The following is a 23,668-nucleotide window of genomic DNA, read 5'->3' as shown; positions in this document are numbered from 1 at the left end:
TCCAGAGCACCATACACCAACCTGGAACACTCTCGCACGCACGTCCCAAGTTCAATATCCTCAATCAAAGCCTCAACACCGATGTCATTTTGAGGACATCTTGATCACATCCATGTAAATGTTTGCCAAGTTGTGCTACGTCCCGGAGGTGATCTCTGCCACCAGCCAGCTACATCGAGAGATTCACCTCTCACTGTCTCGAACCGCCATCATGTCCACAACCCGACATCAAGCAGCTGATGCTCGACTCCTGCACTATCGCTGATGTTGATGCCTGAATGTCCATTCCTGGGTGCGTTGCTGTCACAATTTTGAACCATGTCGGCTATTTTATATTGGGTGCACGATTTCCAGACGTTGATAGCCGGACAGGCTGTCGCTCCATAATGATGACATGGATCTTGCTGCTGGACTCGATCGCACGCATGCAGGAAGTGGGATGAGCCCATGAGCACTTTATTGCTGATACTACTTGGAACAAGATAACAAGATGCCAAGACGCAGTAGAAGGAGCTGAACAACAAGCAGGAGGTTATAAAAGAGAGGGGAAGTGAAAACACTACGAGCAGTAGAGTCAGGACACCCATGAATGATGCTAACTCCCAGAGAAGGACCTCTGGTGATTCATACCAGAGTCCGATATAGAAATTGTGAGGAGGAGTGCACAAGCGAGCCAACAATGTACGTATGTGATGCACTGCTGCACAAAAAACCCAGGCAATTTGCCTTCAGAGGAGAGTGTCTGCATCAATATTACGTAAACATTACCATAACAAGAAAGAATTTAAAATTGCGTACAAGCAACCCCCAGGCCCAAATGGAAAAGACGTTCAAGTTTATACTGGTTAAGCAAGCCGGTGATAAAACCTATATGAATTGCATTAAAAAAATGAGGTATACAAGCATATAGGCACGTACAAGAAGCAGCGAGATATAACCCAACTACACTAGCTGGGAGTGCATCAGTCCTCGGTTTTTGTCGACATGTCTCTTTGAGATTCGGATGGGAAAGGAGTACTCGTTAAAAAATCAATTGTTTTCACATTTTCTTATATACCAGCAGGCATACTTTATCAACATATGACTAATCTTAATTAATAGAACACTTCTCGATCGAGCTTCTTCCTTAGTATCTCCGCACATCGTATCGCCGAGAATTCAGGACCACGCGTATGATGAATGTTAGCATCTGGTTCTATCGTGATCATATCGTACGGGACCCTAATAGCCGGTTCAAGCTCTAGCTGTGCCTCTCTGGCGGCGAGAGAGAATATTGCAATCGTGTCACCCTCTGAATGAGGGTCATTTCTGTTCGACGTGTAGATGAATGTTTCAAGGAAGGATGCGTTGGGTTCGGGTAGCAGAATTTCCGCTGCCAACATGGTATCCGGTATCGGTAATGCAGACAGTGTGAACAGAGGTAAGACGAGTAGGGGGCACCGGAAGCAGCGGGAAGGTATGTACAGCTGCAAGCTTTGAGGTGAGTTCCAGTAGCGTATAAAGGGTATTTCCTGTTATGACAATCAACAAGGTTTTAAGAGTAGAGGTTAGTGACACCTCGAGCTGCGATATGTCGTGGGCCACCGCCTGCTTCAAAGTCTATGTGATCGCGAATGGAATGAGGGATTTATCGAACGGATGAGATGCGATCCATGACGGATGGTGGCCAACGATTGTTCGAGCTAGAAGGTTAAGAGTCGGAGATCCTGTCGACGGTACTGGATCAAAGAACAATATTACACAGGCCTCCTGAGGCGTAGCATGAACGTGCAGCATTCCATGTTAGGCGGCGGCGGAATTGATTGGCATGGCCGTTCAAACATCGAGCGGAGTTTAAACACCGGCCATTTTCCTGCGAGCAGCTATATTGGTGATGAAGACCTGGAGAAGCAGCGCTTCTAGAGTCACTAATGAAAACATACCTTTGAATTGGCGTCATCATTACCGACCTGCTTCCAGGTTAACATTGATGTATCACACTCCTGTATTCAAGGCGATAGCACGTCAGGAGAAGGCGGGTGTCCACGCGGGTAAATTCAAGTCGTTGACCCCAACACATTCCTTCGTGTCCGAATTGAGTTTGCTATTTGCCATGGTGGCAAGAAGGACACGCCTTTGGTCGTCTATTTTCCGATCAACAGTGTCTACAGTAGCAAGTCACGGAACACAATCTGGTCCTTCGTTCGTCTCCGCAAATAGATACAGCGTGTCTCTTCGGTTCTGGAGCTTCAAGGACGGTCCGCGCTAACGCCAAACCCTGACAACTATTGAATGTAGTTGCATACGCAAGTCTGAGTGAAAATTGTCTGTCCACGACGAGCGGTTTGGATGGAACGAAAAGTTTATGCGTGGGATGCAGTGGCTTTCAAACGTATTGAGAAGTTGGACTTCAACGAATTGACGATGCAGTGCAGCGTGATGGACGTAATTGCACCCGATCCCGGCTCTCATGCTTAATATATACATAGATAGGACGGGCCGGCCTATTCCGAAAAGCCAATCGTGCAGGCACAGAAGTCCGAGCCAGACAGAAGAAGTTCTGTCTTACGTTACGTTGCACGTAACTTCAAGTTTTCTGGAGCTTTTGCAATTGGGAGCCGAAGTGTTTTGGAAGGGTAACGGGGACCTGCGCCAGCCGGCCGTCATATGACTGTACAGCCCTACCGTCGAACATCTCGAATGCATCGCGGCATATGGTACGGTACGGGTAGTACCTGTAAGCCTACCTCAAACTATACGGTTACGGTGAACAACCCTAGCCGACTCCGATTCCTGGCTCGACTGAGTTGAAACTAGTAGACTCGTGAGTCGTCACAAGTCTAACCGCTGACCGCTATAGCTTATTTCCTTCTAACATGTTGCTTGTAGATTCATTTTGATTTAAATACGAGATGTCTTACTCTTATCCGATCATTCGATCCACACACCCGCTCTTGAATCATTTGCCACTAGACCATGTTGACAATCACCAACATTAACTATCTGGACCTACTATGCCTTACCGGTGTTACAATTGGAGTCTATCTGGTAAAGCAGGTGGTCATCAAGAAGAATCCTGCACCATACCCACCTGGTCCCCGGGGGTGGCCTCTCATTGGCAATATTTTAGATATGCCTCACATCAAGCCCTGGCTTACATTTAGTGTGTGGGGTCAGAAGTATGGTCAGTACCTCCCCTTTCCAACCTGAAAGTCATTTTCAAACCTCTTTTCTTCAGGTGATATCACGCATATCAGGGTTCTGGGTCGCCACATCATTGTGCTGAACTCTGTCAAGACCGCAATGGAAATGATGGACAAAAAAAGCATTGTGTACTCTGACCGTCCTGTTCTTCCTATGTGTGGCGAACTTGTTGGCTGGAAGGATTCTTTGCCCTTCCTTCCTTATGGTGACCCTTTTCGCCAGCAACGCAAGAAATTACATCGCATCATCGGCAGTCGTGCTGCAGTGAGCGTATACAATGAGGTTGTGGAGGTTGAGACTCGTCGATTCCTGCAGCGTGTGCTTGCAAAATCCGATCGACTGCAGGAGCATGTCCGACAGTATGCATTATTTATCCTCGCAGTGACACAATCTTAAATTTTCACTATAGCACTGTTGGCGCTATCATTCTGCGCATCTCTCATGGTTACGAAGTGAAAGAGAAAAATGATCCCTTTGTTGACCTTGCAGACCGCGTTACAAGCCATGTCTCGCAGGCCACAGCTCCCGGTGCCTTTATGGTTGATATTTTACCATTTTGTAAGCTATATTATTCTGACGTTTTCATCGACTTTTGATGACCTGATAATTCTAGTGGCAAAGGTCCCCGCGTGGTTCCCCGGGGCTGGCTTCAAGCGCATAGCACGTGAATGGCATGAGACCCTCGAAGAGATGGTTTCTGCACCCCACAAGCTCGTCAAGGACCAGATGGTGACCAATTTGCAGTATTGTAATTATACATAGAAGTTCAATTTTTACAGGTTGCTGGCATCGCCCCTGTGTCTTTTACCTCGAATCTTTTGGAAGGCGGCGATCTGTCTGCGGAGGAGGAACACGTCGTGAAATGGTCTGCTTTTTCCATAAACGTTGGTGGTACCGACACGGTTCGTCCTTCTCTACAACATCTTCTGAGAGTACCAAACCTATTTCCTCAGAGTGTTTCCGCAATATACTCGCTTTTTCTAGCTATGACACTTTTCCCTGATGTGCAGAAGAAAGCTCAGGCTGAAATAGATGCGGTTGTTGGTCCTGACCGTCTTCCCTCCTTCGCCGATCGCGACTCCCTCCCTTATACTGAGGCTCTTGTCAAAGAAGTCCTGCGCTGGAACGTTATCCTTTCCACTGGTATGTGAATATCGATCATAACATTATTTATTTACCGACTGGCAATGGGTATCTCAATGACAGGTTTTCCTCACTGTGTGGCTGAAGATGATATCCATAACGGGTACTATATTCCAAAAGGCTCCTTAGTACTACCTAACATTTGGTTAGTGCTCCTCTTCGATTGATGAACAACAATACTCATAATTGCGACAGGTTGATGCTCAACGATCCACAGACATATACTAACCCCTCTCAATTCAATCCTGAACGCTTCTTGGCTAAGGATGGAAATGACCCTGAGATGGATCCTCGTACGGTGTGTTTTGGCTTCGGTAGACGGTAAGCACGAAATTGATTCTGAATCTGATTGAAAAGCTAACTTTCTGCTCCGCAGTATTTGCCCAGGTATATCCAACTCGCATCAATTAACTAACAATATTCTGACATCTACTTTCTTTTGATGTACAGGCCTCCACCTTGCTGATGCTTCCGTTTGGATATCTGCTGCAATGTCACTAGCCGTATTCGATATCTCCAAGGTTGTTGAGAATGGTGTTGAGATCACCCCCGAGGTTGAACCCTTACCAGGTACGGTCAGGTATGTCGCACATCTTGTCGTGTCTGGGGCAGGTCTGGATTGACACGCTTCAAGCCATCCCAAACCGTTCAGGTGTTCCATCAAGCCTCGCTCTGCAACTGCCCTCGAGCTTATTGGACAAGATGCTAACTACTAAGCTCACGATGGTGATACCGGAGAAATACACGTGAATATGAATACTTGGCATGCGTCGTAATTTGTATGTTACACTCAAGAGTTGTGCAATATGATTTTTTAGAGTTCGCACCGGAAATCATTTGCTTCTGCGGAACTTTTGTGAGGACGAACGAGTCTATGTCATATACCAGCCGGTATTAGCATGGAGTACTGATTATGTGGCATTCTAGGAACGTTTATATGAGAGGAGAGTTGACTTTGAGTGAACTTAGGAATCGAGAGACGAGGAAACGTTTTCTTAATGCGAGCTCTTACGACGCGAGGAGTGGGTATGAATCACATCCGGGTCGTGGGCTGCCCGTTCCAGGTCTAGATGTTCTGCACCGGCTATGATGTCTGTTACGTCCGCTCCCGGGGCGAATAGGGGCTGGTGCGAGGATAACAGGGAGCTAAGTGTCATTCAAAATTTGCTGTGCTATGGCACACCCACCTGGGTATAATGCATACAGATAATTATAACACTGTCCTGGCGTCTATCGTGAGTGGGACTCCAGATCAATTGGCTCGGCTAACATCTCTCACCTGCTGTCTTTGCGAGTCGCTAGGTCGCAGTCTGATGCTCCAAGAAACAGAAACGCGAAATGATATTGCTGTTACCATTGTTCTACAAGAGTATTGTGTCTACGACCGAGGCAGATATAGTTCTGAGCAGTTTGGGCGAAGGCACGCAGCGCCTCCAGGTCCAGAGCTGCGAGGGTGGGAGGGAAAAGGAAATCATCGCGGATCTCCTGAGTCAGGGAATGTGTGCAGTCTGGACCACTGGAGGGGAAGAGCGGTGAGCGAGATCGAGTGTTTCGAATGAGATTTCGCGTGTTTGAAAAGGGAGCGGCGGGTGGGGGAAAAGAAGGAGCACGTCGTTGAAGACGACTGATACGAGAGGAGGCGTTGTCGCAGTACGAAGGCTTTGTAGCGCTGTGTGGGCGGGCCGCCGCCGCCGCCGCCGCCACCGAAGTTACTATTACCAAACCTGAATTTGAAATTATCTCACAACTCAGTCCTACACCAGTACTTGGTACACACTCAGGCTGCCTCTTCAGGTACCTGACACAGATGTGGAATATACTCCATTTCGAACTCTCAGTTCACCGGCCGCATCAGTATCGCAGGAGGAACGAAGCAAGCGTAGGCAAGAGAAGTTCGACGGCCTCGTCACATGGTATCTTGATGCTATCGTACAATCCTTTCCGGTCTTATTTCAGAACTCTCTTCTTCTCTTTGGGATTGCTCTTGGCACCAATTTGTGGTACGAGCAGGCGAGCATCGCCTGGGTCGTCATCGGAATGACGGTCTTCGGATTTCTGTTTCATTCCCTGACTGTGATGGCGTGTTTGGTATCTCCCGCTTGTCCATTTCAGACACCGGTATCAACGTTATTACACGTGTTGCGCATCGACAGTATGATCATTTTTCCGAATTCTGGTGGTCGCCCCGGTCTGAATCAACATTGCAGGTGCTCTGAACCTGGGATTCAAAGGAGCTTTCTGTTATGTCCAGTGGTTCATGACGTCACTGCAAGGTGAGTTATGTCTTCTTTCATGTGCACAGGTTTTGATCGTTTCATGTCAGGAGTGCTGGGACGACTGCTTAGTATTATCAGATCGGGATGGACCCGATTGTCTGAAGTATTTAGAGGTGACGGTCTTATCTACTATTACAAAGATACTTGGAGCTCATTCGCTCCCTAGGCCCTGTGCATGCGGTAGGTATATTCACACGCCGATCTCTTCAGCAGTTAATCACTAGGCTTCATAACCGGCTGTGTTCTTTGGTTCTGCGTTCTTCAACAAAGGTGGTAAACTCAGAGGCACAACCACTCGGCCAGGATCTGGATGTTTTGGCTGAGAATAATAACATCCTTAACCTCGACCTCCCTGACATACCCACCAGCGATCTCGAAGCGCCTAGTGTCAAGTGGCTACTCGAGACGTCTACGGATCCTGAAGTATTTCTCGCTGCTGCCCGTCTTGTCCCGCAGGTCGAATGGCCCCTGGATGTTGATGTTTCAGACATGCTGCATCAACTATTTGATATTCTCAGGAGCTGCGTCGACATTCAAGGATACATCATACCATCATTGAAGGAGAAGGCCTCGGCATGTGCAATGGCTCTGATTCATTTATACTATGGATGTGTTCTTCAGGCATATCCTGACGATGGCGATTTTATTGTCCACGGGAGACCAGACTTTGATGTGCTTCTTGACATTTTCCCAGGCATGTACACAGCGGACCGGACGGTGTGTAGCACGACTATGAACTTTTGTCAACCAGATGGCAATACGTGGCATATTTCTTGGTCAGAGGTTTGCCCTGACTCCGTCCCTGAGTGGCTGTCACATGTTCTTCCTTATCACTTTGTTACTGGGCGAGTGAATGAAGACATAGAAAACCTCGCGATAAAAGTGATGTCAAAATTGCTATCATCCCCATCTCCATCCTCCCTGTCAGATCAGATTCTAGCCAATTGCATTATTCTTGCTTGCGTCATGGTCGGGGCTCAGGTTGACAAGAAGGCCATTGTTCGGATTGATAAAAGGTGCCATCGGCTCATTTTGTAGTCTATCTGCCATGATTAACAAAGAGATCGTGTAGCTCTGCTCTGCCTCTACTCAGCGAGTCTCTTTTGGTGCAGTTCCAAAAGGCTCTCTGGGCATGGGATGGAGGCGAGCTCGACAATGATAGGACAGGAGTCGTACGCCGAACATGGAAGCTGCTTGATATTATTTGTCGAATCGTCGAGCTTGCTAGATATTCATATCGTCCTTTATTCCACACCATGCGGAACCTGGACGTATGCAAGAAGATTTATTCACGAGCGAGATCATCCGAACAAAACGATGCCTCGGCTTTGTTGGCAGCTCTGCGAAATGCACTGCACTTCACGCTTGCTGCTGCCAGCATTTCTCGGGACCCTGCCCAGGTATGGAATCGGCTTTTTGGGGAAGCCCTATCCTACTCGCCAGAGGATATCGACTGGATAGTGGACTACTTTGACTTCATATATTACGACGACCACGAAGCGGCATATGACGTCCTTTTGCTACTGGGTAGTATGGGGGTGTGCTGCAGCCCTGCTAAACAACATCTGTTCATCGAGAGGCTCATCGCCTGTATGGATAGTAATATGCCTCTCCATTTACGCCATGCTGCTCTTCGCGCTGCTCACAGTGCCCAAGAACAAATTGCCTCAATCGATGCCATCGATGATGCGAGGCTACGGGACACAGTTTTGACCAAGCTCTCCCCTGCTATTTTATCCGTGCTTTGTCCGCACCCAGTTACAACACCCACCAATGATGATCTCAACCTCTTTTCCAATTATGACCGCGACTTGTGCTATCTCGAACTGGTCTGTGCCCTCGCGAGGAATCCCGACTGGCACCCCCATTTGTCTGGGGATTGCCATATTGATCGGTGCATCAGCATGATTCCAAGGTACTGCAATTCCGAATCACCCACACAGCATGCCTTTTACATAGCTTGTATCCTCCTCCAAATCATACCTGAACAGACATCGATCACAACGCTCGATTCTGTTGCAAAGCAGCAGTGGCGGGACGTGATGAGAAGCGCATGGGATGATCCTCCATATACCATTAACAACGCGTGCTGTTTCAAGCCCCTTCTTGTCCTTGTGGATGGCACAAAGAAGTATATGCAGATTGCTTCGAAATCTGATCTCGACCAGCTCATTAGAAATGTGGATGAGTTTGTCGAAACGTTGGAGCGGAACATGCAAGAGGAGATGGGACTGGAGATACAAGATTCAGAGCAGGTAGAGGGGATCATCATTGCTGCGAAGGAGTTGAGGACTGCAGCCAGCAAGATGTTGGAGAGATTTGGTCGGTAATTGTTAGTTCTCTAACCATGACTTGCATGCTGCGTTAGAGTCTTGGAATAGAGTAAGTTACGGGCAGTATATGCACGGAAGTGGGGAGTCTCAATGAAATCAATACTGAACCATCAGCCATCTCTGACTTGGTAGATGCTTGCAAAGCGTGAGGAACAATGGGCATGAGATGCAAATATCTGGGAAACCGGCATCTAAATGTCGACTGGGAAGGGAAGTTGTTCCACGGGGACAACATTAGACAAGGTTCTGCGCTCAGCTGCCCCGGTCACATCCATTCGTCGATATGCGCACGAAGACAAAGATGGGGTGACAGATCACAATCGCCTGTTTTTGGCAGCGGCCGTTACAATTAACCAAGTCGTAGCCCCAATTTAAAAGTTCGAGCACTAGTAATTGGTAGTATTATGGTGTATGTACATCCCAACTAGACCACATGGCACTGATGAGCCATTATTATTCACGATTAACACAACTCTCGGAGACACATTAAATTAGCAGAATAAGTGTTCCCAAATCAGAGATAGTATCTGTCACCTGTAAAAAGGGTTCATGGCAAGCTGTGATCATATGCGTTTTCTTACCGATTTGACCCATGCCAGGCTCTACGATCCAGACTCTCCTCCCGTCCCCTTCGCTCTGGCCCTCGCCTTTTTCATTGTAATGTTCAAGCCATGCTTCACGGAGACCTTCATCGACGGCACCAGTCACAATCTTGACCTCCGGAAAGGCCCGCTGAAGTACAGTGACACCACCAGTGCGGGCAATGAGGAAAGTTACAAAGATGATATGGTCTTGCTGGACTCCATGATCTAATAGTGTCCGAATCGCCATGAATGCTGAGGCAGCGGTGCCTATTTGAGCATCTAGCAAAAATACCCATGCATCGACGGCTAGATGTCGTTCTCGCAGGCATTTGGGAAGCATTACATGTAGAAGTAGTGGCTCTCCAGTATTAGCGTCGGATTGCACCAGAAGGGAGCCAATTGCAACGTCACTAAGAACGCGCTGCAATCCCTTCGTTAGAGGTCCACCTCTGGACCGATTGATTAGTGCAGAAATTGGTTGAACCACTGAAACGTACGAGCGTATGATGGAGACACCGCAGATGTTCTAGACAGCTCTTAAGCCAGACACTCAAATTCTCAGCGAAATGATCTACCTTGACGTCAAGTTCCTTGCCGGTGCAATCTAGTCCTATTGGTGTCGTGACCGTCTTAGGTCTGTGAGGAAGATGTTCCATCGCTTTCTCGATCAAGAATGTTGCCAGTCGGTCTACGAAGAATATAAAGTCCTGGCGGTTCGATGCCTCATCACGAAGAATGGTATATATACCCTTCACCCAGAAGCATAAGCAACGACTCTCATTGAGGGTGGGGGACAGACCTTTAACTGTGGTGTTTGCGGGAGCACTATAAGGTTCTTGGACACCGGGTTACCGTCTGACGTACTCAAGCAACACCCAACTGATTGAGAAACCATGTGTTTCCGAAAGTGTCTCGCGCGTTCTGTCATTTGACGTCGAATGTGGGTCGTTATCAAATCAATGGCAACAGCGTTGTTTGACCCCGGAACGACCTGAAAACAATGGTACGTCGAAACAATTGAAACAACACGTCTACTCACAATGTCTGCATGGCGAGCGGTTGGCAAAACGAAGTTATCAAACGCGGGCTTGACATAGCGAAGATATCTAGGCGTGAGCGATGGTTACCATGACACATAATCCTGGCAGAGAAGAATACGTACTGCTCGATGACCCCATCAACACTTCTTCCACGTTCCTTGACGTCCCGTTGTATTCTCCGGGCGAGCATCAAATCTGAGTCACATTGCACAAACACCTGTTTAACGGTGAGACAATATACAACTTGCTGAATGATGGGGTACCTTGAGATCATATAAAGAGCGTAAGTCTGGATGGTGCAAAGCCATTATACCTTCCGCTGAAACATGTGTTTGGCATCAGCATCCAGGATCGTGACAGGAAGGAGTCAGACACCGACTTATTATGATAGCTGCACCATACAAATACTTCGCTTCGCCTAACCGCTGATGTTCGGCAAACGAGTAAACGGGAATATTGGTCTGTCGACACGCCTTCAAGTCCGCGAGGCACTAGGAAAGATTCGGTAAAGAATTTAGACATAAATGAACGTACGGACAGCAGCAAACATAGGCATGTCAATGGCATCCGGGTGGTCAAAGTCGAATCGATTCGCATGCGCCAGCGCAACCTCTTCTGCGGTATGTCGCTTGTAAAAGCTGTCCTAAGCAGTGGACACTGTCACCTGTGAACTCTCTTGATATTTTTTGTATTACTGACCTGGGAGAGGATAACGACAGTCGGTACTGAGCCCAATGAACGAACGATTTGCTGAGCAACATGTGTCTGCCATCGCCTAATTCATCTTTCCGAACTTCTCTCGGCTTGCATTCTCACCTTCCCACTTGCCGATCCACCTGGATCCATTTGTCAGGTTGACAAAATGCAAGACTGCACAATACGTAGTCACACTCACCAGCTATGCCGATCACGAACGCGTCGGAAATGGGTAGGCCGTTTTCCCCGTACCTGTCAGTGACACGTATGTGAGGCATTGAACGACAACAAAAAGCCAGTACGAAAAGTTACCAAGGAGGTCTTCCGTGAGACTTCAAGAGGATGTTCTTCTTCGACTGGTGCGATTCCAAAGAGTGTTGACTTTCGTCATCGAAAAACTGATGAGAGTAATCTTCTGCAAGCATCGCAGTGCACGGGACAAGTTGCAAGATAATCGATCGACGGGGAACCAGAAGGCAGGGAACTGGGTGTATTTAAGGTGTTCGGCTATGATGGGCCAGTCTACAGTACGTGATGCATTCTGAATCTGTCCTGTTACTGTATGCAACCCCGGGCCTGATTCAGAATCCGAGGCACTCTTATTCAGGTTTAACAGCACCCTTATGATCAACCTGAATCAAGCTGTCTTCCTTCTGCTAATACAATAGTCCAGGCCCAACCACGGAATATTAAAGCCGCTATAAAGCTTGGCACAGTCCGCATGGCAGAAGCTGCTAATGATACACGTTCTAACCGTTGCAATTGTCATTGAAAACACATTCATTTCCAAACTGCTGAGAATTTCCGCCACGATGTCGCGTATCGGAGCCTCTTCCTGAGGAATCTTGATGCCTTTACTAAACTTTACTAGATAGCTTCGATTCGTGGACACGATTCGGGATAACGAGCAGTAGTTTTTACGCTAAGCCTATGTTCACACGCATCAGTACGTATCATAACCTGCATCGAGGTCGCCACGATATCACTTGCTGCCTTGACGTTGAGTCTCAAGGTACTAGATTGCCAATTGTTGATGGACCTCTCCAGATACTCATAATCGCAGTCAACAAGATCTTGTCCTTGCCGGTGTTAATGCCAAGTTGCTCGACAACTTTGCGAGCAGCGGAATAAACTGCCCAGCCTGAACCATTATCATACACTGGATATGACAGTCAACAAGCCATGTGACTAGTGAATAGATACCAACTCACTGTTGAAGGCAAGAAGAGCCGCGGGGAAAACGAGGCGAATGCGAGTATTATGCTCGAAGGAGTTCACCAGCCGAAATCAGGTCCACGTGTGATTGTGCCTATCGAGTACAAAAACACACTGTTGAGGATTGGCCTTCATCAAGTAAAGTTGTTAACGATATACGTTCTGACTGCTACAAGAAGGCGTCATCAGTACCTCATCCCTCGTCATCCTGTTTGTCGATGAGAAAATTTGCCACGGTATCGAGCATCTCTTGCTCAGGAATCTTGCGCCGAGCCCCACCGCCCATTAGCCCATCCCTATGAAGGCCACGATCTCCCACCCAGATGGGTAAAGGCGTAACCGAAGAGACACCAGGAGCTGCCTGTTTAACACCACGACTACTCCTGCTTGTCAATGTTGTGTGACAAGAGTAGCAAAGGAAATCGGTCAGAGCAAGTAATGGTGGCACTTGGGATGGGGTATTCGTGTCGAGATTGCTTCTGCATGGTAATGGGATGTGGGCCAAGTCTGCAGCAAGTTTGTCGTCTGAGTATGATCTTATTGATATACGACCCTTCCACTCCTGTATGGCAGATTGCATCGGCCTGACAGATATCTTAGTCACCTGAACCGAATGAAATGTAGTCAATAAGCCTCACCGCTTACACAACCTGCATTGCCCGCTCGGTGCATCCTTGGGCTCCAGTTTTTCACAGGTCCGAGCGATGGTCGACACAGTCGAAGGATAGTCTTTCTCGAGCCCGACTACAAAATCTGGGGGAAAAGTCAGCCCTGTGTCTTGCACGCGAAAGCTCTCGTACTCTTGGTCAAGGCTGCTATTCCTAATATCGCACGCCTCTGCTTGTCTCGACCGATTACAGATACATTGTTCCACCACGAATATACAGCACATTCTTTTGCAGTAACGTCTCTGAGAGGTCGGATGACCCTGAGCACATTACTAGGCTTCGAACCAGAAGCAGCAACGGGCGCCCATTCCTCCTGTAGTTCCTCACGGATTGCGTACCCTCCACCTTGTGAAATAGCTGATAAAAGAGAGATGGAGAGCGACGTGAGAGATGATCCAAAGAGTAAATGCGAGGAACCTCCGGAGTGGGCTGTGTGCAGGATAAGTACACGGGTGAGATTCTGTAAGGCACTGGAAATTGCAGTTTGCGTGGGCAGTGATGATAAATATAACCGTGTAGCTTCTACTGGCGTTAGACCAGTCACTTTGGAAGCGACATGGAGTCCTGACAACACAAAGTTCAGTATACTGAATAGATGTATTGTTGGAGTTCTACCATCTGTAATCAGGCCTTCCTTGCTGAGTTCCAGCCAGACTTGTGGGGTGCTGTTTGATCCGGAAACTTTGGTCCACCAAGACTCGTCGAATGCATCTTCTATTCGTAGAGGCACAAAATCGAATGATGGATATCGCTCAACTACAGATCGAATATCTTCGGTTTTGTCTTGCATCTAGCTGCCATTATGTTACTGAATCTCGATCGGATACCATAGCCACGACTCACCCCAGGAAAAGCGCCGCATACCTCCACATAACAAACAATGCAGGACGGCCATACGCTTGCGTTCCGTGGATGATTACTACCACCTCTTGGTTTACCTGAGTCGTCCAACGGTGGCCGGTTGGAAAAATATGTATTATGGACCATATCCAGCAAAATCGACGATCCTAGGCCGCCAGAGAATCCTAGGCACAGATTTCCTGATGCCTTGAGCTTGGGTCGCTTCGAGGTGCCTGCCCTAGCATTGACCGAAGGTTCGAGAGCTTTTCTAAATTTCATGTCTACTATCGGGGTGAAGCATTCTCTTGTGGGGGATGCTAGTCAAATTCGCTCCTCGCTGAAATGAACTGAACGCTCACTTGCAGTAGACCGCATGACGGATCACGATGTTGCCTGGTTGTAACCTGCACCTGACGCAGTCTTTTGATTTCCCAAACTTCGAACGACCTGCCCCAAGCGAATGAGACAGAGGTGGACACGATTGAAAACACTCACGGGGCATGAGGGGTTGCTCTTCTACAGCTGGGTTTCCACACGACGACATGGTGAATCGTCAAGATTATAATTCACGGTGTATAAGTTAAGAAAGTTGGATAGTTGTGTACTGGGGGCATCTGCCAAGGGAGAGTATCATAGAGCAAGCTAGTGCGCAGTGATCATCCGATGGACTTCATCGCAACAAAACTATATTCCTAAACAGGAAAGAGGTCAAACCAAAACAAACTTTAAGTGCTTACTAAGCTAGCTGCACTCAGGAGACATATCACAGTCCTAGCGGGCAGTGGGCACTGACCGACACCTTTACATCATTGAGTATACTCACTGCCTGAGCTACTTAAAAAAATTGAAGTGATGCTCCAGGTGTGTACCTATGGCACTTCAAGCAGTCACATAATAATTACTTGGCTAAGACCAGTTAGAATCTGATTCTAACTGGTCTAGTGATATGTGGGCCTGGCTCAGCCTGAAAGCCCTGGCTTAGGCCCAGCTTTGGGGGGGCTTGGGCTTTGCAAAAGCTCAGGCTGAGCCGTGAGCCCAAGCCATGTTGATGTACAACATTGACACCATATTCCTTTCTTCCACTTTCATCACAGACTCAATACTGTACCTTATAACATCATTGTTTTGCATTGTTTATACCTCAGTGACTCTTTCCACAATGCTGAGGTATGGTTCTAATTCTACTTGCACACCATGTCTCACTCATACTGTTTTGACTCTAGATGTGTATCTTAGGTATAGTTAATATAATAGCAACTCTTTCCACAACACTGAGATGTGTATCTTAGTCTCTACTTTCTACAGGTTATGAGCCCTGGATTAACCCAAAGCCAGACACAGAAACTTTGAACATACTTACACGCTGCCCACCACTCTCATCTTACTCCTTTCCACAATGGTATTGTCATGGGAAAACACAATCATATTCCTGAGCTGCTTGGAATGGAAAATAATGTTGGTTGGGCCACCAAAATGCAATATGCACTCGCCTGCGAAGACCTTTGGTGTCACATCAACACAAAGGCTGAACCAGGGGATCTTCTTGGACAACCTTCAGTTATGCCTACATCTGTTGATACTGTCAACCCCATGGCTGCCAAGATGATGGCAATGCATGAATAGTTGCTCCAGGATATGAAGGCTAAGGAACTCATTACTTGGCGGCTCAGTTCCCCAGTAGCATTGCTCATTCCCCACTCACACACTGTTACAGCATGTAAAGCATGGCAAATCCTGCAAGAACACTTCAATCATACTGACATAAGCACCCAGTACCTTCTTTGCCAACAAGTACAAGTGCTCTGTATGAAAGACTCTGCAGACACCATGAATTACATTGCACAACACACTATTTTCTGTGAACACTTACTTGATGTGGGTGCTCCCTGGGGAGAAACAGACACAATTTATCATATGCTAATGGGCCTTCCTCATACACCCATCTGGCAGCAGTTTAAGTCCTTACTTGAACAACACATGCACAATGAGTCCATGGCCAGCACGTCCATCACTGCCACTAACCCTGTTGTACGCACTTTCACCTTCAAAAGTTGCATGTCTCGCATTATGTCCAAAGCTGCAAGACATGTTGTAATGCAACATGCCCATTCTTCCTGTCCTGGTTCTGAGTATGCTAATGCTGCTACTACTTCCACTGCAAGTGGTACTAACACCATAACCAGGCTGTGTATGTACAAGCATAACCCTCAAGGTATATTCTGCACTATGCCAGGATGTAACAAGGGCAATCATGATCATGCCCATTGTTACAGGAAGGGAGGGGGGATGGAAAGCCAGGCACCATGGACGAGGAATAAGAAGAAGGAAACCACTGTTGTGGCTGCTGCAACACCATCTGCACTCCCACCTGTTTCAGTCACATCTGCCCCTGCCATCGCGGCAGCTGTAGCTGATCTCAGCAGCTTGATGGAGAACCTATCCTTTGCCTCCATCACGGAGGATGAATCAATGTGTGACGTCAACTTGCCATTCACCACAATCCTGGGCTCCAGCACCATGGTCACCCTTGTCAAAGATCAATATTTCTTCCACTCATACTCCACAGCAGATCCAGTGTCAGTGCATACTGCCAATCATGGCATCCTACAGACGACTGGTTGTGGTAATTGTGTAGCATGGCTCACTATCAGTGTATGTCTGTTGAATTGTCTCCATGTGCCCAATGCACTCCTCAATCTCCTGTCGGTCAGTTGCATGAACACTAAAGGGTGGGATGTAAGTTTTAAATGCAATATGACCTGTGAGCTGGCCTACAAGGGCACATCTTTGGGGGCTATCCCTGCCACCGGCAAGCTTTACGCGCCAAACATTGAATTCATTCCCCCCGCTGAGCTTACCCCTCCATTACCATGTCAACTTGAAGTATCAGCATTTGCACATGTCCTGCTCATACTGGACCTTTGGCATGCACATATCAGTCATGTTGGCAAGGAGGCTGTACTTCGACTTAATTGTGTGGCCAGAGGTGTCATGGTGGACTCTACTACTCCTCTTTCACACTGTGAATCCTGCATCATGGCTAAGGACCCTCATCAGCCATTTCACTCATGGGAAACAGTACTTCATCATCTTTCTCAATGACTACACTCACACTCTAGATCTTCAATTCCTGGCAACCAAGGATCAGGCTCTGGATATCTGGCATTCATTGCACACATGCTGGGAGAACCTTTTGGGGTCACGTGTGACGGTGTTTCATTCTGACAATAGGGGGAGTTTCTTAGTGAGGCCTTCACAACAGACCTTGAACAGACCAGAGTCCAGCATCAACACTCTGCCCTGTATGCGCATCAGCAAAATGGAAAAGCAGAGAGGGTGATGCGTATGATCAAAGGTTGTATGTATGCAATGCTGGATTTTGCGCATCTGCCAAGTTGTTTGTGAGGAGAGGCAGCCCTAACAGCCTGCTACCTGTTTAACAGGACGGAATCATGTGTGTTACCCGCAGGAAAGACACCCAATGAAATGTTACATGACACACTGCCAAACTTAAGTCACCCCTGTGTTTTCGGTGCACAATGCTTTGCATGGATCCCAACAGAACTTCAGCAGAAGCTCAGACCTCACTCTAGGGAAGCCATTGTCATGGGTTACTCTCCCAGCATTGAGGCCCAGTGGTGTTGTGACATTGTGATGGAAGCTTTCTTCAACTCCGGTGATGTCATCTTTGATGAATCATTATCTAATCGCTCTATTTCTGACAGCAATGATGATGATGATGATGCACCTCCTCCTACTCCTCACAATGCGACACACCAAGTTTCTATGCTTCCTGCACCTCCTCCCACTCCTCCTCATGTCGCCATGATCCGTCGTTCGAGTTGCATACCTGTACCAACTAAAAAAGGTCAGAAGTTTCAAGAACACATTGCCTCTGACAAGTCTCGCCTTGCTCGACAACATGACCACCATGCTGCCAGAATCAGTGGAATTCCTCCTCCTGGTGGTCACTCTGAAGTGGCGCCACCACCCATTGTACCAGCCCCCACTCCCACTCCCATGCCTGAAGCGCCAGCTGCTCCACTCATCGACCCTGATGCAATTATGCTGGATGACAAGGATGTATGATTACTGCAGGTAATTGCACCTCTGATTGCAGTTGAAGTTGCTTGTCTTTCCATTTGCAGTGACTCATGTCGTAATCCATTGAGTCCCATATATGACCTCAAAATTCCCCCTGCAACTTACAATGAGGCAATGAGACATCTGGACAAGGATCACTGGTTGGTAGCCATGAGGAAAGAGATAAATTTGATGTTGGAGATGTGTGTGTACAAGCTTGTGTCCCTCCCAACTGACCATTGTGCGATTGGGTGCTGCTGGGTCCTTGAATTCAAGGAGGACCTCAAGGGAGGACCGGTCTTCAAAGCTTGCCTGGTTGTGAAGGGCTTTTCGCAGATTCCGGGGGTTGACTTTGGTCACACGTTTGCACCTGTCACTAAGTCCATTGTAGAAGAGGAATGTGTAGTGTAGGAAAATGGGTGGTATGAGATGCACTCAAGTACTAGTCCTCAGTGAGCAAGCTTAATGTTGGCCCAAGGGGATTGCTACTGAGAAGGTTCCTCTAAGTATATATAAGGAGGGAAACACTGAACCGGGTGCTTTGTCAAGCCTGGTAAGGCGCACGGTGATGAGTGAAGTGCAAGCAAGTGAAAGCGACGTGAAGTGCTAATGAGCAATGACGAGTGATGATGCGTGATGATGAGCAATAACACACGCTGAGTGGAGGCAATGTGCGCGTGTGGGTGGTGGAGCAAAGTGACTCTTAATGAGTTGGAAAGCAACTGACAGAGTTTCTAGTAATGTACGACGGCAGGTGCTTGTATTGTACTTAGATACTTAATGTCAGTTGGTAGATATGATGGAGAACTTAGACTTCGAGTCCAACGATGTGTGGGCAGAAGATAATCATTTATACAGTCAGGCACAAGTATATATACTAAGCAGTGTTGAGTGCTGTCAAGTGCTAAAGCAAACCGAGAAGTGGAGTGGATATGTGATAATATGTAATTATAAGGGTCCATGATGAAACATACAGAATACGACCATAAGCATTGGAGATATGTCAGAATAAATAGAAATATGATAGGAATATGCACCGACAAACTGAATGGACATGGAATGGATGGACGGAGGACGAGCAACAGGACCAAGGATGCACGACTGAAGCACTTGTGCACACGAGCAGCTGACAGAGTGCTCAAGTGCGCTGAGGTAAGATATGAGTCGCGCTATAGTTGGAACATGATTGGAACATTGGAAATTTAGATCCTTACAAGTCCACAGAGATATTAGTCTCTACACCACATCCATCAGAGTCCTGGCAGCTCATGCTGCCATGAATGATTGGGAGCTGGACTGCTTCGATGCACATCAAGCTTTCCTGTGGGGGAAGCTGAGGATGCGTACATGCGTCAGCCCCCAAGTTTTGAATTCCTCGGTCCAAAGTTCCAAAAGCTCGTATGTCACCTTCTCTCCTCACTCTATGGGCTGAAACAGGCTGTTGTGGAAGAGGAATTGGTAGTGTAGATAATAGGGTGGTATGAGATGTACTCAAGTAGTCCTCAATGAGTGAGATGTGATTGACCCAAGGGGATTGCTACTGAGAAGGTTCCTCTAAGTTTATATGTGAAGGGAAACACTGGACCATGTGCTTGGCCAAGCCTGGTAAGGCACGCAGTAGAGACTTGTGCCTCTCATTGTGTGATATGGCAGTTTTCACTAGGGAGTACATGGCATGAACTTGTAGCATCACTCTGTGTGCTATCCACAGCTATTACTATATGAGGTGCAGCTTTCCCGCACAATGTGTGCCATGCACACACACTTCCCATGCTTCACGATGTATATGTACGCACGCTTTCCCATGCTTGAGCGCCCTATAGTGCCAGCCATCCAGAAGCATCCATCCACTGTCCACCAAGCCCTCTAGTGCATATATTTCCATTTCCCTTATTTGCATATCATTCCACCTTTATTTTTATCATGGACCCTTACTTACATATATCTTTACACACCTTACTTGGAAGTGCTTTGGCTCCGCATGACAGTGCTTAGGTGCCATACATAAGCGCCAGCAGTACTTACCTTTCACTCACCAACTTACCAACTAGTCTTTGGCTACCCACTTACTACCTAGAAAGTCACAGTAGAAATCTATTCTTTGGCACATCACATCTCACATCTCTTGTTTAGTATCTAATCATCACTTAAGCAAACTCACTCTTACTCTCTCTTGTTTCCATGTACATGTGTGCACTTACCCGTGCTTCATGCAGCACGTGCATGCCTTCATGCCTTGCACGCACCTGCACTTTCTCGCTGAAGGTACAACAATTCAGATGGTGAGTCTGAACAATGTGTTGGGTCTTGCAGAACCTAGCTGCTATTCGACCCTAAAGGGTTTCTGGACCAGACTCAAGGCTCAGAGGAGAGGAAATATCATAGAAAACTACTGAGCACTCAGACTCATACTGGTAACTGGTGAAAAGATTGATTGCTTATGTAAGCTACAAAAGTGCCAACATAAGGTAAGGTAAAAACAGTCTCTACAAGCCCAGCCAGAAATGTATCCTTACATCGCGCTTCACATTGGCCAACCAGTAGCACTTACAGCGCATACCTCTAGATCCTTGCTGCACTCGCTTCCCCTCTAGGGTCGAACACACTTGTTGTCTCAAGTATAGCAGACTAGGCAATGCGTGGCCTTACAACATTTATAGATACAGTCTGGAGCCTCGTTCGCACCTCACTGTATTGTTGTTTCTACAGTGCGAGCGAGAAAAAGTGATGTGAAGCGCTAATGAGCAACAATGAGTGACTTATAACGGAAGTGCACATGCGGGTGATGGAGCAGAGCGACTCTTAATGAGTTGGAAAACAAATTGACAGAGTTTCTAGTAATGTACGGCGGTGGGCGCTCATATTGTACAGTTTAGGCGTGAGTATATATACTAAGTAATGTTAAGCGCTGTCATGCGCTAAAGCAAACCAAGAAGCAAAGCGGATACAAGATAATATGTAATATAAGGGTCCATGACAAAAACATATGGAATATTGCCATAAGTGCCGGAGATATGTCAGAATAAATGGAAATATGATGGGAATACACAATGACGAACCGAACAGACATGGAATGGATGGACAGAGGATGAGCAATGGAACCGAGAATGCGCGACCAAAGCGCTCAAGCATGCTGGGTGAGATATGAGTCACACTATATTAGGAAGTGATTGGGATATTGGGAATTTAGATCCCTGCAAGCCCACAGAGATATTAGTCTCTACACCGTGTACAACTGGTATGAACTTCTCTGTGATGTACTCACTCATTTGGGCTTCCTTCGCTGTGAAGCTGACTACACCATATTCATCTTCGACCATGTCAATAATGAGGGGGTGAGGGTGATCTGTGTGATTGCATGGCATATCGATGACAGTCTCACAGGTTACAACAGCTGGACATTCCTCAATTGCACAAAGGTGCAGATAGCTAAGCACTTTGGCATAATGGACCTGGGAGCAGTCACAAAATATCTTGGTGTGCAATTTGTCCGAGATCATGCAACATGTGAGTTGTGGATGCACCAGGAGGACTATATCACCTACCTCCTGGATGAGCACAGCATGACAGGGTGTAATCCAGTCACTGATCGCTTCTTGGCTTAGTACCAAGTGGCACCCCGACTAGGACCCCGGAAAACTTTTTCAACACTGCGCTCAACAGAGTTCTGCAGCGTCACCGACACCTCAACAGAACTCCAACTGTCAATCAGAATCATTGAAATAGTACTCTGAGACCTCTTAATAAAGTAAAAGATCACTATGCCCCTCTCAAAGGCTCCCAACGAGCCAAGAGGCGCCACCCCAACAACGGCCCATCCTATCCGAACTGGAAGGAAGACGACCACTGATAAACCCCTGCTCACTTTCAGCAAGCACAAGTCAGACCATACAATAGGAATAGGAATCCATACAGACGTGAAAAACCTGGAATCTGCAACAAGACTCCTAGCTACCCACGGCCTGACAATCCCATCCACAGGAATCACCTTTGAAGTACTGGCTGATGCCCTTTTTGAATTTACTCTAACTGCTAATCTTGGAGCGACACACACTGACATTCTCAGAGCCTTTGCCATCACAATAGATGACACCAACCAAACAGCACAAGTATCAACCCTCACGAACAAACTCGCAACCACCCTGAATACCCCAATTGAACTACTAGAAACACGAGTAGAAGAACTGGGAGAATGCCTCACCCAGCACAAGCAGAATCTAGACTGTGCTGTCACCGAGGTGCGCTCTCAATTGCACGACTTTTCCGAGCACATAGGCAAGGTGGTGGAAGACACCATCCGTGCAACAAGGGAACAGGGAGACGCAGCCAAAACAACAGAGAACAGGTCTGAAGGACCTTTGAACTATGCAAACACTGTCAGAAATTCTTGCATGCAGTGAAGCCCAAACAAGGCAAATCCTAATTGACAGATGAACCATGAATGAAACAAGCACCCTTAAAGACCTAACAGAACTCCAACTAGTCGCGAAGGCCACACTAGCACTCGAACTCCTCAAGAAGAACAGCAAAACCATCCCAGAAGGAATGGCATTCCTATCAGCGCACAGACTCCAACACGGCGGCATACTATATGAAGTCGACACCCACCTATCTGCCACCTGGTTCAATGAACCAGCAAACTGAAGCGGATTCCTCACACACTTCGGACACGACCTGATAATCAAAGACCGTACATTCCAAACCCTACTCAAAAACATCCCAGTCACATTCGACCCAAACTCCCCAGTCTGCATCACAGAAATAGAACTTAAGGCAGGTCTCAAGGAGAACAAAATTACTAAAGCCAGATACATCAAACCTATAGCACGAAGAGACCCGGGGCAACGAACAGCCCACACCATATTCACCTTCAAATCCAAAACCACAGCAAACTAAGCCATCAGATTTGGCTTAACAATTGAAGGTAGAAAAGTATTCGGACGCAAACTAATCCAAGAACCCACTCGCTGCCTAAAATGCCACTTGATCGGAAGCAACCACATGGCAGCAGATTGCCCTCAAGAGCTGGACATGTGCAGGACTTGCAGAGCAAATCACAGAACATCAACCTGCGGAGTCGACAATCCCGATCTCTTTTTTTGTGTCAATTGCTAAACTAACGATCATGCAGCCTGGAGCAGAGACTGCCCTACCTTTATCAAGAAGGCAGAAGCAAACCAAAGCCGACAAGAAGACGCCCACTACATCTATTTCCCCACTGATGACCCATTGACGTGGGACACACACCCCAGTGTAGAGAATCATGCCTCTCATGGCGTGATATGGCAGTTTCCACTAGGGAGTATACAGCACAAACTCGCAGCACCACTCTGTGTACTGTCCACAGCTATTCCTATATGAGGCGCAGCTTTCCCGCGCAACGCGCGCCATGCGCACGCCATTCCCGCGCTTGAGCACCCTATAGCGCCAGCCATCCAGATGCATCCATCCACTGTCCTCCAAGTTCTCTAGTGCGTGTATTTCTGTTTCTCTCATTTGTATATTATTCCACCTTATTTTTATCATGGACCCTTACTTATATATATCTCTACATACCTACTCGGTAGCGCTTCGGCTCCGCATTACAGCACTTAGGCGCGCTATATA

At 47.3% G+C, this 23,668-nt stretch overlaps 6 protein-coding genes across 6 annotated transcripts; 3 read left to right on the top strand and 3 right to left on the bottom strand.

Annotated features, from left to right (window-relative positions):
* Positions 1–1,063: 1,063 nt before the first annotated feature.
* On the bottom strand, positions 1,064–1,490 carry F5891DRAFT_672507 (uncharacterized protein). Its single transcript, XM_041372732.1, has one exon. It carries the CDS (start codon positions 1,380–1,382, stop codon positions 1,095–1,097), a length of 288 nt encoding a protein of 95 aa, XP_041220979.1. The 5' UTR covers positions 1,383–1,490; the 3' UTR covers positions 1,064–1,094.
* Positions 1,491–2,505: 1,015 nt separating this feature from the next.
* On the top strand, positions 2,506–5,150 carry F5891DRAFT_1165945 (cytochrome P450). The gene is made up of 12 exons (XM_041365411.1): positions 2,506–2,803; positions 2,869–3,163; positions 3,218–3,542; positions 3,593–3,741; positions 3,797–3,912; positions 3,963–4,085; positions 4,137–4,326; positions 4,390–4,471; positions 4,522–4,647; positions 4,703–4,713; positions 4,777–4,906; positions 4,961–5,150. Exons 2-12 carry the CDS (start codon positions 2,956–2,958, stop codon positions 5,040–5,042), a joined length of 1,542 nt encoding a protein of 513 aa, XP_041220978.1. The 5' UTR covers positions 2,506–2,803; positions 2,869–2,955; the 3' UTR covers positions 5,043–5,150.
* Positions 5,151–5,664: 514 nt separating this feature from the next.
* On the top strand, positions 5,665–8,834 carry F5891DRAFT_1281220 (uncharacterized protein; the record flags this gene model as incomplete). Its single annotated transcript, XM_041370456.1, has 7 exons — positions 5,665–5,858; positions 6,090–6,478; positions 6,534–6,599; positions 6,650–6,715; positions 6,769–7,618; positions 7,675–8,517; positions 8,594–8,834. 7 exons carry the CDS (start codon positions 5,665–5,667, stop codon positions 8,643–8,645), a joined length of 2,460 nt encoding a protein of 819 aa, XP_041220977.1. The 3' UTR covers positions 8,646–8,834.
* Positions 8,835–9,305: 471 nt separating this feature from the next.
* F5891DRAFT_1059237 (armadillo beta-catenin plakoglobin) lies at positions 9,306–11,928 on the bottom strand. The gene is made up of 14 exons (XM_041362826.1): positions 11,568–11,928; positions 11,455–11,507; positions 11,376–11,395; positions 11,259–11,324; positions 11,098–11,202; positions 10,939–11,050; positions 10,823–10,878; positions 10,682–10,776; positions 10,559–10,625; positions 10,319–10,510; positions 10,095–10,268; positions 10,017–10,045; positions 9,517–9,968; positions 9,306–9,469 (listed from the first exon to the last, which is right to left on the bottom strand). The coding sequence occupies exons 1-14, from the start codon at positions 11,678–11,680 to the stop codon at positions 9,450–9,452; spliced, it is 1,554 nt and encodes a 517-aa protein (XP_041220976.1). The 5' UTR covers positions 11,681–11,928; the 3' UTR covers positions 9,306–9,449.
* Positions 11,929–12,550: 622 nt separating this feature from the next.
* F5891DRAFT_672388 (uncharacterized protein) lies at positions 12,551–14,647 on the bottom strand. The gene is made up of 6 exons (XM_041372731.1): positions 14,338–14,647; positions 13,982–14,282; positions 13,754–13,928; positions 13,271–13,702; positions 13,109–13,223; positions 12,551–13,054 (listed from the first exon to the last, which is right to left on the bottom strand). Exons 1-6 carry the CDS (start codon positions 14,520–14,522, stop codon positions 12,664–12,666), a joined length of 1,599 nt encoding a protein of 532 aa, XP_041220975.1. The 5' UTR covers positions 14,523–14,647; the 3' UTR covers positions 12,551–12,663.
* Positions 14,648–21,822: 7,175 nt separating this feature from the next.
* Positions 21,823–22,705, top strand: F5891DRAFT_1194292 (uncharacterized protein; the record flags this gene model as incomplete). Its single annotated transcript, XM_041367905.1, has 2 exons — positions 21,823–22,457; positions 22,513–22,705. 2 exons carry the CDS (start codon positions 21,823–21,825, stop codon positions 22,703–22,705), a joined length of 828 nt encoding a protein of 275 aa, XP_041220974.1.
* Between the last annotated feature and the right edge of the window lie 963 nt (positions 22,706–23,668).

The sequence above is a fragment of the Suillus fuscotomentosus genome, assembly GCF_016647785.1.
Source record: "Suillus fuscotomentosus strain FC203 chromosome Unknown F5891scaffold_67, whole genome shotgun sequence".
In the NCBI taxonomy this organism is placed as follows: domain Eukaryota; kingdom Fungi; phylum Basidiomycota; class Agaricomycetes; order Boletales; family Suillaceae; genus Suillus; species Suillus fuscotomentosus.
This window is presented reverse-complemented; position numbering and strand designations above follow the sequence as displayed.

What these genes read in the sequence shown, in the direction of transcription:
- F5891DRAFT_672507 (XM_041372732.1), bottom strand. Translation starts at nt 1,382, where the DNA reads ATGTTGGCAGCGGAAATTCTGCTACCCGAACCCAACGCATCCTTCCTT.
- F5891DRAFT_1165945 (XM_041365411.1), top strand. Translation starts at nt 2,956, where the DNA reads ATGTTGACAATCACCAACATTAACTATCTGGACCTACTATGCCTTACC. An exon ending in AGCTCGTCAAGGACCAGATG is followed by an intron (nt 3,913 to 3,962) that starts GTGACCAATTTG and finishes CAATTTTTACAG; the next exon opens with GTTGCTGGCATCGCCCCTGT. An exon ending in CCCTTACCAGGTACGGTCAG is followed by an intron (nt 4,907 to 4,960) that starts GTATGTCGCACA and finishes ACACGCTTCAAG; the next exon opens with CCATCCCAAACCGTTCAGGT.
- F5891DRAFT_1059237 (XM_041362826.1), bottom strand. Translation starts at nt 11,680, where the DNA reads ATGCTTGCAGAAGATTACTCTCATCAGTTTTTCGATGACGAAAGTCAA. An exon ending in TCTCACGGAAGACCTCCTTG is followed by an intron (nt 11,508 to 11,567) that starts GTAACTTTTCGT and finishes TGTCACTGACAG; the next exon opens with GTACGGGGAAAACGGCCTAC. An exon ending in CTGTCGTTATCCTCTCCCAG is followed by an intron (nt 11,203 to 11,258) that starts GTCAGTAATACA and finishes TCCACTGCTTAG; the next exon opens with GACAGCTTTTACAAGCGACA.
- F5891DRAFT_672388 (XM_041372731.1), bottom strand. Translation starts at nt 14,522, where the DNA reads ATGTCGTCGTGTGGAAACCCAGCTGTAGAAGAGCAACCCCTCATGCCC. An exon ending in TATGCGGCGCTTTTCCTGGG is followed by an intron (nt 13,929 to 13,981) that starts GTGAGTCGTGGC and finishes AATGGCAGCTAG; the next exon opens with ATGCAAGACAAAACCGAAGA. An exon ending in AATAGCAGCCTTGACCAAGA is followed by an intron (nt 13,224 to 13,270) that starts GTACGAGAGCTT and finishes CTTTTCCCCCAG; the next exon opens with ATTTTGTAGTCGGGCTCGAG.